Source organism: Amblyomma mixtum, chromosome 3 (assembly GCF_055824585.1).
Source record: "Amblyomma mixtum isolate Tamu chromosome 3, ASM5582458v1, whole genome shotgun sequence".
In the NCBI taxonomy this organism is placed as follows: Eukaryota; Metazoa; Arthropoda; class Arachnida; order Ixodida; family Ixodidae; genus Amblyomma; species Amblyomma mixtum.
Genome location: NC_143014.1, coordinates 332,832,840 through 332,845,828, shown reverse-complemented (window position 1 = coordinate 332,845,828; position 12,989 = coordinate 332,832,840). Strand labels below are relative to the sequence as shown.

At 50.7% G+C, this 12,989-nt stretch overlaps 1 protein-coding gene across 1 annotated transcript; it reads left to right on the top strand.

Moving 5' to 3' along the window:
* Positions 1-1,727: 1,727 nt before the first annotated feature.
* Positions 1,728-11,063, top strand: LOC149355978 (uncharacterized). Its single transcript, XM_089577723.1, has 4 exons — positions 1,728-1,824; positions 1,922-2,065; positions 2,149-2,284; positions 10,201-11,063. Exons 2-4 carry the CDS (start codon positions 1,963-1,965, stop codon positions 10,493-10,495), a joined length of 534 nt encoding a protein of 177 aa, XP_089433849.1. The 5' UTR covers positions 1,728-1,824; positions 1,922-1,962; the 3' UTR covers positions 10,496-11,063.
* Positions 11,064-12,989: the final 1,926 nt, after the last annotated feature.

The window sequence follows — 12,989 nt, the reverse complement described above, 5'->3', positions numbered from 1 at the left end:
ACTATACCAGATAAGCAAGCACTGCGCAAGATAAAGTTGTAATTGGTATCAAGATGGTACATGCAGTCACTTGACAAGCAACCAGTGGTATCAAAGTTCCACTTTCTCTTAGCGTTCACAGATGATGGCGGTGCCTCGTCCAGCTCTAGGGATCCTATTGGAAGAGAATACATTAAGCATCAGCCCACCCAACCAATGAATGCACCAGAGCAAGGCTGCAGCATGACATCACGAAGCAGCAAGCATTTCTCTCCTAACCACAGAAAGCTATGAAGGAACTGGACATACTGCGACATTATCCTTCCAGTGACACCCAAAACAACTTGTATGTTGCTCTCCAGCAATGCGGTAGGCTTCTCACACCACCGCCTTCTGAAGAAGACAAAGAAGTTAATAGGAAAAGAGAAGCACAGTAACTGCTTCCCTCTGAGAGCAAACCTGAACCGTTTTGCAAGGGGCAAAGGGAAGAAACAAAGGGGGAGAGAGAGCGAAATTGGCTGTGGTGTAGCTGTGGTTAAACCTGGAGTGACACAATAGCTGGCCACAGCTGGCCCAGTTCCACTCTTCTGAGTGGAACTGCAGTCAGTCTTTTGCCCCCTCCTTCATCCTCATCCCTGGTCCTGGATTCAGAGTTTAAAACCATTTTCGTCATTACAGCCTCTCTTTCTGCTCAGTTTCACATTCACCGACATCAAAAAACCAAGAAATCGACAAACGCACCATCATGCTAACCTTTGTTTTCTCAATTTGCGCGCGGGGTGCCAAAACTAAAACACAGTATGGCGCAAAAAACGCAACGCGAAATGCAGAGTAGAAATGTCGAGTTCGCAGCATCTGTATTGAAAATACTCCTTTGCGTGCAAAGGGAATTAGAAGGACGCTACAGAAACTGCCACCGCTAAGCTTTCGTTTGCCTTACCTCAATGATGGTCGAGGCGTTGCCGCATTGTACCGTTCCCGGTAGATGTATACGCTATTTTGCTGACACGTCCGCTGCCATCGGATAGTGCGCTAGTGCACGAGGATGTCCCGCCGAAAAGCCCGACACGTTCCTGTAGTGTGTTCCTCGGCCGCGCGAGCACCTGTCCTGCCGTGCACACACCGCGCACGCAAAGGAGCTCAGTTCAGCGACGTTCACCGTTGGCGATCGCTCCATACAGCTCGACAGTTCGGTACGGCCTCTCGCTGCAATGCATCCTTGCACAGCCACGTCAGATGACTGCACAGACGACCTGTCTCATCGTGGTGCTCTCGAAAGTCGCTCAACTCTCGCAGTTCGAGGTAACAACAGACAGAAGAGTTTGTTCTAGTCATGTTCTAGTAACGGCGCCATTGCTGCGCTGCATGAACCTCACGGACCAATGATTTGATTTCTCCTTCACACCCATCTGCAGCGAAGGTATAGCGAAGGGATTGCAACGGGAGAGCAGTTAGCGCCCCTGTGCGGCTAATTCCTAATACAGTGATCATCACTGCTGCTGCTGCCAAGCATGGAGGAAGGAAAACTCTATTCTTTCCTTCGTTGATGGCGAATACCGAAAATCGGGCCCTAAGAAAGAGCCCTGTGCAAAGTAGCCAGTTTTACGATTAATTTCGACCATCGCCGATTGCCGACATCACGCAATCGGACATCGGCTATCATCATCATCATGTATCAATGTCCACAGGTGAGGGCGCGTGACCGTTGCGAGCGCTGACGTTCTTATCGAGTTCTTTTGAGCCGTGGCTTTGTGACAGTGCAGAATCAGTGCCACATTTTAGGCTTCACCGAGGAGAATGAACAGTGGCTGACCTCGCAGCAAGGCGTTGCTATCAGCGTGTCAGGTACATCTCCTTATAACTACAATATATAGCGACCACAACGTGAGGGCGGCTGCTTAGAACTGTGCCATGATACCTTTTATTATGCCTTGTATTCTAGGTCTACGCAGGCATTCCGTTAAGCCTTGTTCCGCTGTTACCATGAGCTCCGGTTATGACCGCCATTCATCGAGGATGGAGACAAAGGGCAGAGTCCACGAAACGGGCGCCCAAGGCGTGCGGCCGGTCTCGTACCACGAGCCAGGTAAGTCGTGAACCCAACTGGCCTTTAGAGCATGAGATTCTGGCTGGACGGTTCTGAAAGCTGTTGCCACCCATCTTTCTCAGCGTCTGGCGTCGGTCGGCTCCGATCAGGTGGGCTTCAGCTGCGTCCCTTCACCATCCAGTTTCACCGCAAGACGACGATCCAAGAGATTTGCAGCTACGCCGACTACATGCGCGGCGAGAATTGCACCCCTTACAAGTAAGTTGTGTTTTTTGTTAATAGTGCCACATTATTCCTTTGTACTCTGTCTTGATGGACAGGCACGGAAAATGTTGTATCTGCAGGTCAACAGCAGATGCATGCAAGGAAAGGCGTTGCGCCGAACGTGTTGTACCGACTGTTGCGTAAATCAGAGAAAATCGGAAAAAAAATTCTCTCGTCCTAACCGCACGTTTGTTCGGGCTCAAATTTCGCATAGAGCTTGCATTTGGTGGTCTATTTTGTTTTGCGCTACATTTTGGCGGTGTCCTTGACTGATTCTGTCAGAATTATTTGGAAATCCGCACCGTCGCGAACCAAAAACCGAAAGTACCGAAAGACTTCGCAGCAATGGTATTCGTGGCGCCATCTCGCAACCACCGGAGAAGCGAACCCTCTCCGGGGAGGATGGAAGAGGGCTGCGCGGTTGCTTTGAAATAACTTTCGACGCAGAAAAACATTGTCTGCGCGAAATTGTCGCTATTTCAAAGAGTTCGATTTTTGTCTATCGCAGAAGGCGTTTCAATCTTCGTTTCTCGTCGTCTGCTTTTGTTTTTTCTGCCAACGGCTGCGATATGTCGATGCCGAACTTTAAATGCAATAAATGTTCATGGCATTTTCAGGTGAGACTGACAGCAGCTGCTGTGCCACGCCGTCTGCGTTGCTAATGTTTTATTCTGAATTGTTTGTAGAGGGTATAGGGTGCGGAGCAGCGGTGCTGCGCGATCTGTCGCCAGACAGGACTTGGGTGGCCCTGAACAGGCCCGTTTATGGGGCAGTGCTTCAGGCAGTGCTGAGCTCAGCATTCGATGTGGCCGCCGTTCGCTTCAATGATTTCTCAATGCGCTTGAAGCATCCGTTGAAGGCATTCTTCCGCATGGAGTCGTCAGTTCGGGAGAACGCAGACTCAATGCGCACTAAATTTCAGCTTGCCATCAAGTGTCCCTGTGCTGTACACGATGGATTTTACAAAACCCCGCACGAAAAAAATCGCAGGGTGTCAGGTGAGCGTGGAGGCCAGGCCATATTTGGAGATCCGCGACCCATCCATCATTCCGGAAAATTTCGATCCAGTCAATCGCAAACGTTTGCCAAATAATGCGCTGGTGCGCCGTCATGTTGAAAAATGCAGTTTCTTTCTGCATATGATTCGCGTTGAGTAGAACTCATCGCGAACCATGGGGGCCGACGCAGCGTTATAAATGTCTGCCGCAGAGACACTGCAACGGCACTGCGTCAGGGATAGAGTAGCGGAGTCAGGTCCGGGAAGCACTGAAGGCAGAGCCGAGAAGAGAGCACTGAACCGAAGTGGTCTGTTCAGCGCGCACGCACACACACACGCGCACGCAGAGGGGCCCTTTGGAACAGCGCATTTCACGGTCGCTTCGCGTGCGCATTGTGGTAAGAATGTTCCATTGGGATGGTTCACTACACACAGTTCGCGAAAACGCGTCCACCGCACAACACTCTAAGTTAGGGCGCCGAAATCCTCTGTCACGACAGGTTTAACGTCTATGGGGAAATGATCCGAACCCTGCGTGTCTGGAAGACAAGACCAAGCAAAGTAGGTGGCACATCCCTCGGAAACAACTGTGAGGTCGGTGGCGGTAGCAGCGTTCGGTCGTACAAAAGTGGGGCGGCCTGCATTGAGAAGAAGCAGGCCGGTGCGAATGATGGTGTTCAGAAGGTCGGAACCGACGGTCGTTCCGTCTGTTGCCCCACACAGTGTGATGGCTGTTAAAGTCACCACAGATGACACAGTCAGTTACAAGGCGGTCGGCGAGGCGGAAGAGGAAGCGGGTATCCCACCTCTCACGCGGACGCACCTAAACACACGCGATGGCTGTGTCTCTGCAGCCAACACAGACCATGCAGTAGCCGCGCACTCAACTATGGCGTCGGATACATCAAGAGGTGTCGGTATGTCAAGTTGCGGCGAACGTAAACCGCCACCTGACACGAACGATGACTGCTGCATGGCGCGTCGTCACAATAATCGGCCGCGCACTCATATCCTGGCAGGGTCACTTCCTCTTCACGTGCGTACGTTTCTTGTAGGCACAAGACGTCATAATTGCAGCGGGGAAGATGCCCCGTCAGTTCAGCTTGGCGGCGGCTCAGTGAGTTGCAATTCCACTGCACGATGCGCGGCCGGCGTGCGCGAGAGTCAGCCATTATTATGGCTGAGTGATTGCTGAGCGGCGAGAGCCGCAGCACAGAGTTCTCGTGCGGGTGAAGCGGGCGGCAGTGCGTCGATGAGGGCGGGAACGGCGGTGGTGAGCGCCACGATTATGACGTTGCGCTCGTCCGGCGGGGGCTGCGCTGTTGGGGTAGTCACTGGCGGCCCTCCTCGGCATCTCTGTATGAGCGGGTGCCGCGCGTTGACTGAGGCACTGGGGCTTCTGTCAGGCTTTCGGAGTTGTGTGCAGCGTCGCGAGGCTGTAGGGTGCCTTCTTGCTGTGCGTTTCTTGCGCCAGAGTTCTCTCGGCTTAATTTGTTGCCTGGCCATGTACTTCCCGGAAGTTGCCAGGGTATTTGCGATGCGACGCTCTTGCCAGCGAGGGCAGCGGGGCTCGGTGCAGGCGTGCGTACCGCGGCAGTTTACGCAGCGAGCCTTCTCAGCTTCGCATCGTGTTGTATGGTGGTCATTTCTGCATCGCTGGCAGCGCGGCTTGGCTTTGCAGGCAGCGGTGGCGTGTCCAAATTTTCCGCACTGAAGGCACTGAAAGAGGACGGGGAAGGCGAGCCCGTACTTCGTCGTAACTTGAACAAAGCCACTTCCTGCGGTGGCGTGCTGCCAGTGAATCGGAGTGACATCGTTTCCTGTGCGGGAGCACCCGAGATGGGGGAACCTTGCTCTCGATTCCGGCAATGATGTCTTCTACTGTGAAAGCGCGGTCAACCCTGAATAGGAGGCCGGAGCATATGTGTCCGCAAGCTTCTTTGGCACGCACCTTACGTCGAAAATAGTGTCGAATGCGAGAGGGGACGGGGGTTCAGTTGCAGCATTAATATCTGGTTAACTCGTACGGCTTTGACAGCGTGTTCTTCGCTCAATACTGCAGCAACAGCATCCTTCGAAATGGACAGGAGGTTGGCCTTCCTGCCCACAGGGTAGCAGAGGATGGTTGCGATTCTCGACTTTGTTTTGACTTGCTGCCAGCGCGAGGGGAAGCGAGCAGCAGACGGGCCGAGGTCGCTCGTAGCAGACGACGCAGGAGCGAGGGGAGCCGATTGGGCCGCCGTGGCCTTGCCGGAAGGAGGGGCTTGCTTTGCGCTTGCTCCGGTGAGGGCCGCCTTGTGAGGGGAAGGGGACCGACGGCGAGGTTTTGCGCTTGGCTTTTTCTTTGCATAATCGCGCTTTGAGCGTGAATAATAAGCTGCCGTAAATGCATCGCTGATAAGCTGGGCAGGGCGATCTGCGGTTTGACTGACGGCAGACTCAGCGACATCGGGGGTTGTAGGGAGGTGATCGAGTTCATTCCCTCTGCTTGCGGCAGGTTCTTCGACAGTTCCAGTGGTGCTGGAGTGCTCGAGGCGTGCCGCCGGCTGTTGTGGTCGGGGCTGGTTTGTGTAGCACTCTCCATGACAACTTCAAGCGTGCCTGTTGTGCCCAGTGGGGACGCTTCTTGAACTGTCTCATGAACGCAGGCATGTTGCTCGATGGCTTCAGCTGAGCATGCAGCAGGAAGGTTGGTTGTCTGGGCGTTTCCTGAAGCCACAGTTGTGTGGTTGTCAGGGGTACTACTGCCGTAGCGACGTAGGGCAGGCGGCTCCGATGTGAGAGGCGCTGTGAAGACAGGTTGACTGCTGACAGACCCAGGAGTGTTTGTTTGTTGTGAGGTCCAGACGGGCTCCTTAGACTCGCAGTCTTACGAGTCGTTGCTTGATATGTGTACCGGCGTTGCTCGGTTGAGGCTGTACTCATCTTGCTCTGCTCCGTGCAGAACGGACCTTTCGGTGGCAGCGATGAGGCGCTTCGCTTCTTCGTGGCTCTTAACGATTGCATTTGCTTCTAGGAGAAGCTTGCGCAGTCTGCGGGAACAACCTGCGCTGTTCGCGCGCTAATGTCCGCGGAGGCGGGCGCAGACAGTAGATGCATCCAGCAGGTGGAGCGCGTCTTCCTCGATCGTCTCGTTGAGACGATTCTAAGAGAAAAATCCTAGATTAGTAAAACAAAAAAGCCCCACGGCGGGGCGAATTTACGGGAACCTGGGACAGGTGCAAAATTACGTGCTCCAATTACGAAATCTCGAGCAGGAAATAACGACCCTCGTGACGAAGTGAAGGAGGTGCTGCAGCACGCGCTGCTCGGACACCGCCTCCACCGCTGTGCGGGCGGAGACAGCGTCGCAGCTTCACTTCTTCGTGGCGGGCATCGCGTGCCTCGTTGCTCGCAGCATTCGCTGTTTGAAGCGCCTTCTCTCTGCTCTGCTCTCGCGGTGCTGGAAGAGCGGATGGAAAATGATGATGGCGGCATCTAACGGTCAGGGCGAGAGGCTACCATTTACAACACGCAGAGTTGTCTAATTGCCATTTCGATCTGCGATCCGGAGAAGCTCTCGAATTCACCGAAGGAGCTCGATCAAATAACAGCTGAGGATCTGAATCCAAATCGCTCATTGTGGCACAGTGTTCGGTTTCCCGGAGAAAGGCAGCTTGCTCCGCGGATCGCCGATCGGAATGCGCCGCCGCTGGTTCGAATCCCGCTTGGCGCTGAAGTTTTAATCCTGGGCACCTCCTGGTGAGCTTGTTGGTGTAATGCGGATTGCTTGCCTGTTTGTTTCCTCCATTGTACCCTTCGTGCGTTTTGTTTGTTTCAGGAAGATACGATTCGGATGGAAATGGATTCGGATGGCCCGCTGTTCTCTTTTGTACATAACAAAGCAGCACTGTAACCCGGTGCGGTAGATGTGTCGTTGCTTTTCGCAAACACGAAGCATATTATGTTGATCTGCTGCAGTCACTGCAGACACCAACTCGCAGTTTCAACAAGATTGGTAATCTGCGCATGCGTGTCAATTTTTTTTTTGTGTGTCAGAGTTTTAAAAAAAAGAGCTCCCCAGAACGCTCACCAACAGCGATGCGTAATAATTGCACTGTCATACCGAGTGTTTCGGAATGCAAGCCAGCCCGGCGAACTCTCGTATAGAACGCCGAGACGCGAGTGCGCGGAATGTTCGGTGTCGCAAGTTATAGCTGATCATGGTTTTCACAGCGATAAGCAGCACTTTCGAACGCGCCTATTGTCATTGTCATCAGCAGTGAATGCAGCAGGCAGGCCAGCGACAGAGCCGGTGTGCTTCAATATAATATGAGAAAGAATGGAAGGTGCATTTTTGGGTTCAGTAAAGGCGAAAGTGCTGGTGTCCACTCGTAGTCTACATAGCCGCGTAACTACTCGGTGCCCTGATTCCCGCGGTCTCGTCTTTTTTGGTGGCACAGGGTGCATGGTGGTGGCCGGCATTTGAGTTGTGCTGTGGTACTTTTCGAAAACGAACAGGAATTTCAATGCGCTATTGGTATTGAAGGTAGCAGTTTGGAGGTTGTTAGCGAGCTGATGGTTTGGTGGAGCACTAGTTTAATTATATTGAATGGGGAGCGTCGACTGCTTCAGTAAAGCGGGGTACTTGAAAGGAAAAAAAATCACGCCATACAATTCAGCGCTAGTGTCAACGTTGCGCATTCGGGCACGTGATCCCACTTGGCTGAAGGCATATGTGAGGTGCCGGCGGGGTAAAAATCAAAATAATTCCGGAACCCTCCACTATGGCACCTCTCTCTTTCTTCTTTCACTCCCGCCTTCCTTCCTTCACTTATGGCGCGGTTCGGATGCCCATCCAGGTGAGACATTACTGCGCGATTTCCTTCCCTCAAAAACCAATTTCCAGATTTCGTATATGGGCTCTCCTTTCATTTTTGTGATGATTGAGAGGGAAGGTAGTATGTAAGACGTCGTTTTTTGACGCCGATCTGTGTTCACCAAATGCACCTTTTGGTGGGCGTCGATGCATATTCGACCTAAAGACTCATGTCGGCGTTACGTAATCAATATATGTGACATGCACTGTGCGTACGTTCCCGCAGGCTGGAAAACCTGACGGACATGCGTTGCAGAGCAAGAAAGCTTCGTTCCCAGTCGAGTCCTTCTTCGCGATTCTCCCCTGCCTACTGTTGCTGAAACGGTTTTACTAAGCGAGCGCTTAAAGGTGCACTGAAGAGGAATCTGACTCGCCTTTTTGCCGCGGGAACTCGACCTACACGTTCCGAGCATTCTTAGAAACTCCGACTTATTGCCCTATGTGGCCGATTTCTCTAATTAAATCGAATTAACGTCCGGCTCCCGCCTTTACTTTTGAATTCTTCCTCGTACGATGGGAGGAGTCGACCAACGCGTGGAGTGCCTTTCAGCCAGCTCCGTGGAGGCTTTGCTTTCGCTTTATTTTGTTTTTTAGGTTTCCGTGAATAAACAGTTTCATTCGCAGATAATATAGCCGCGAAATAAGCCCGCAGAAATAAAAATACGCGCGGACTATTTGCTTCTACGGATTACTACGTATTACTCCGCCGAAGGCAGAGCGGCAAGCCGCCACGGGACCGGGTGAAAGGCACTCCACGCGTTGGTCGACTCCGCCCACCGTATGAGGGAGAATTAAAAAAAAGGCGGGAGCCGGACATTAATTTGATTTAATTAGAGAAATCGGCCACACAGGTCAATAAATCGAAGTTTCTAAGCATGCTCAGAACGTGTAGATTGAGTTTCCGCGGCAAAAAGATGAGTTAAGATTCCTTTTCAGTGCACCTTTAAGCTGTGCTTTCACTATCCACTCATTTTGTTCCCTGTTTGCAGACTCAGAGAAAAAGTGTTGCCTAAAAAATTGAAAAGCACCTGACCAAACGTGCGGAGCTGCATCTCCTAACGAGGTTGAACGAACGTACTTCCTGAAGAATATTATTGGCCGAGAAATGAAAATGCCTTTCGAATTCTAGCCAGTAAATCTTGAGAGTAAAACAACTTTTGGAGAGCCCACTGGCGAATAAAGTGCAGTAAGTGTCCTTGGGTGCGACGCCTACACTAGCCCTTGAATAGTAATGTTCAGCAACCAAACAAGAGTGTTACAAAGCCTCCATAGCTAGACGACATGGAGCGATAGATCCAGAGGCGTCATTGCAAAGTCGTGTATCGAAAGCCGTCGCAATCGTTAAAAGGCCAAGATCCGACCACGCAGAACCACTGCGATGCCACCGTTTTAGACCCCACGGAATGACTGCCTCTCTGTCTGTGGCCGTTAGTTTTGCTAGTGCTTCCAAGAAAGCCGCCCTTCATACTTACTATAACCCGACACTCCATACTTTTCAATGTTTTTCATCTTAAATCCCCACAATGACTCTATAATGTCGTAGCATGCGGTACAAAGCGTCACGAAACAACTCCACAGTTTTGAGGCAGAACTCTGGTAGCACGTTCCGGTCGCTATAATGGTACGCCAAAAAAGTGAATGTTCAAACGAGTCTATGCTGCAATGGCTTGGTGGAAGCATCGGTTTAGGATCGTTTCCACAAGAAACGCAGTGCGTTTGATCTAAGTAACTTCAAGCACTAATTCTTTTCTGATTCTGATAAATACTAAAGAACATTTTTAGGCGTTGATATAAAGGGTGCCAGAGAAGTTCTCTTTTTATGTTAGCAGTACGGAGAAATCTGTAAAACTTACCATAACAAACAGAGCAGGAGTAGATTGCTTGCCCTCAGTTGCGTCAATATGCACATGATGGAATAGAATTCAAATCGAAATCTATATCCGAAACGACCAGCTCGAACAAAGCGATAACTTTACCACCCCTAGACAAACTCTCCGATGTACGCGCAATTTTTCCTGAGCAATTTTTCCTCTACTTTTCTCGCCCCTGTTCCAGCAGCGGGTCTCGAAGGCTGTGTTCCAGAGGAATGGGCCATCGTGAAGGGGAACTTGGGCGTCCATGCTGGGCCCGACTGGACCACCTGGAGGCAGCGAGGGGCCCCTTCTGGGGACGAATCATCGACTTCTGTGCCCCATGCTTGGCTTCGGAATCCAGTGCATGCCACGTTGCCCTGCAGCTGTCTCTGTGGAAGGAATCCTTCTTCGGTGGGCATCTTGGACGGCGGCTGTTACCGGAATCAGCCGGGCTGCTCAGCCTGTTCCGCATGAAGGCGTTAGTCTGTTCGAGTTAAACCGATCTCGAATGGACCAAGGCGCAACAATTGTTTCTGCGGACTCATTGCTGCGTGATCTCGCTTGAAGCACAGCCTGTAATTCTAGGTTTGTACCCCGACATCTTTTCCTGCATTCTCAATTCGTATAATCACTGAAGGCAAGCCTGCACGTTCTACGCACAGGCTTCCTTGAAAACCTACGCTTGGCCATCCCCAAACTGAAACAACTGGAAAAAATCAAATGCACCTCCAATGAATTTTGCCTTACCAAATTTCTCGCTGCGATTTCCAAACTTCTCCACACGACCACTTCGCCAGCTCACCTGAATACACCTGCAGTGGACAGCCAGCGTACCGAAATGACATTCTTCGAAGCCCTCGCTGCGAACTCAACCATACGGATGCTTACTGTTTGGTACGACGCAAGATACGGCCCATACAAACGGGCTTTCGAAGATTACTAAAAAGCACTGCCAGTCGAGAACTCTAAATTTAAATTGTGGCTGCACAGGCCTGGCAGCATTCTCTTAAGATTTCTCGACAATAGTTACGAACCTGCTCAAGACGAACGAATATTAAAACTGATGATGATATGCGTAAAGGCGTTGTCTAATTTATTTCGGCATGCACACTTTTTCAGAATAGGCTTCGGCTTTTATAAAAGCCACGTGAAAAGAAAAATAAATGCAGTGGAGGCCGGTCGTATTCAAGTGCACTGCTGGCCAATTATGACTACAGACAGAAAAGATCCTCATACACACTACAATAATCAAGAGAAATTGTGAAGGAACTGCTTACAAAACACATTAGGTTGGAACAAAATATAGTTCAAGCATCACACACTGGTGGGGCGATGATAACGAACAGAAAAAGAATGCGCATACACGCTGCAAACATGGAGCTAAAAATCGTCGCTTCGGGATCGTCGAAATATTGCTTTGCCGTGAGTGGTTTATTGACCCAGATATATACGACGACAGGTGAATTTCAGCTGCCGGCCTTTCTGTAATATGCACTAACGTCGCACAGTGCGCCCATATTTTTTTTCTTGTACACTCTTGGAAAAAGGTAGTAGTCGAACCCCGCAATTACGAAACCGCCGGGGCAGGAAAACTTTTTCGTTGTCGTGAGAATTTCGCTGTCGCGAAAATAGACGAATAAGCACACCCATTACCTTGCAGAACGAAAATTTAATGAAAAGTCTCTTATTTTGCTCTGCTTGACATTGCTGTGCAGGAGCTTGACGACTCTGGCTTCGCAGCTTGATAAGCTATGCATAGCTTCGTCGTCGTCGTGGTCGCCGAGAAAAGTCCGGATAACGTCAAAAGCATCAAGCACATCACGCGAGCTTACTTGCTTACCTTGTGCTTGGTTTTCGCAATCTTCGTCGTCACTCGCCTCATTTCCTTTGCGCACACTGTCGATAATAGCGTCGTCACTGAATTCCTCATGATGCCATTCTTTGATTTCAGAATCGTAGAAAGTGAGCTGCACGGGATACTGAACTCTTCCGCAATGTCCGTCTTCTTTCTGCCTTTTTCAGCTTCGGCGATGATTGCAGCCTTTTCCTGCAGCGTCAAAAACTTGCGCTTCTTTACAGGAGGCGGCATGTTTCCGACAGTAAAAAAAACAGAAAACACTGTACACAAGCAAGTCGCGGGCGAATTCGGCTTGCACAAGGCGGACGGCGAGATCGGCGAGATAGCGTGGTCGGCGCACTAGCGAAAAAAAAAGGGGGTTCCTCGCTCTTCCCCGGTTGGCTGGCGGTGTCGTCACGTGAAACGTCACGTGCGTGCGTAGTCGCCAACAGACGGGCTAGCAAAAATCCGCTTTCAGCGGGCAAAAAAAAAATGCTTTGCTATCATCATCATTACCGAACCAACCGAAAGTAAACAAAAATGGCTGCGCCAGTGCTTGTTGGCAGGTGAAATGAACGGCCCCGACTTGTCGGATGAGTGTGCTGCTACAGTTTTGCCCATTCTATGTTCCCGACTGGCTGATGTGCCGAAAAAATGTTGCAGATCACTACCTCAAACTTTCGTTAATGCGGGACTGATTTTTAAAAACCCTTCGCTGTTGAGAGGGGACAAATGCATTGAACCCTATGGGAGTTCGCCGGGGGTGCCAGAATTTTTCGTTGCCGCGAGAATTTCGTTCTTGAGGACTTTCGTTATTGAGGGGTTCAACTGTAGTACTTACTACCTTTTGGGGTATTAGTAACTGCTTGTCACATATGTTACTACCCTGTTAGTAACGGGAAGGTTAGTAACAGTTACTAACTCATTGAGTTAGAACGGCTGCTACCTGCAGTCAGTGACGGGAAGCTAGTAGTATTTACTAAGAAAAGGAATAGAAACTAGCATATGTTGCTAGATTCATCATCGTACGGTGTGCTGGCATGGCTCGTCAAATTTATGCGTACTCCAAAAATAAAGCTTCACAGTCAGTTCGACTAATTCCGGAATCCAGACAGCTATAAGAGTGTGCTGGCCGTGAATCACACTCTTAGGTT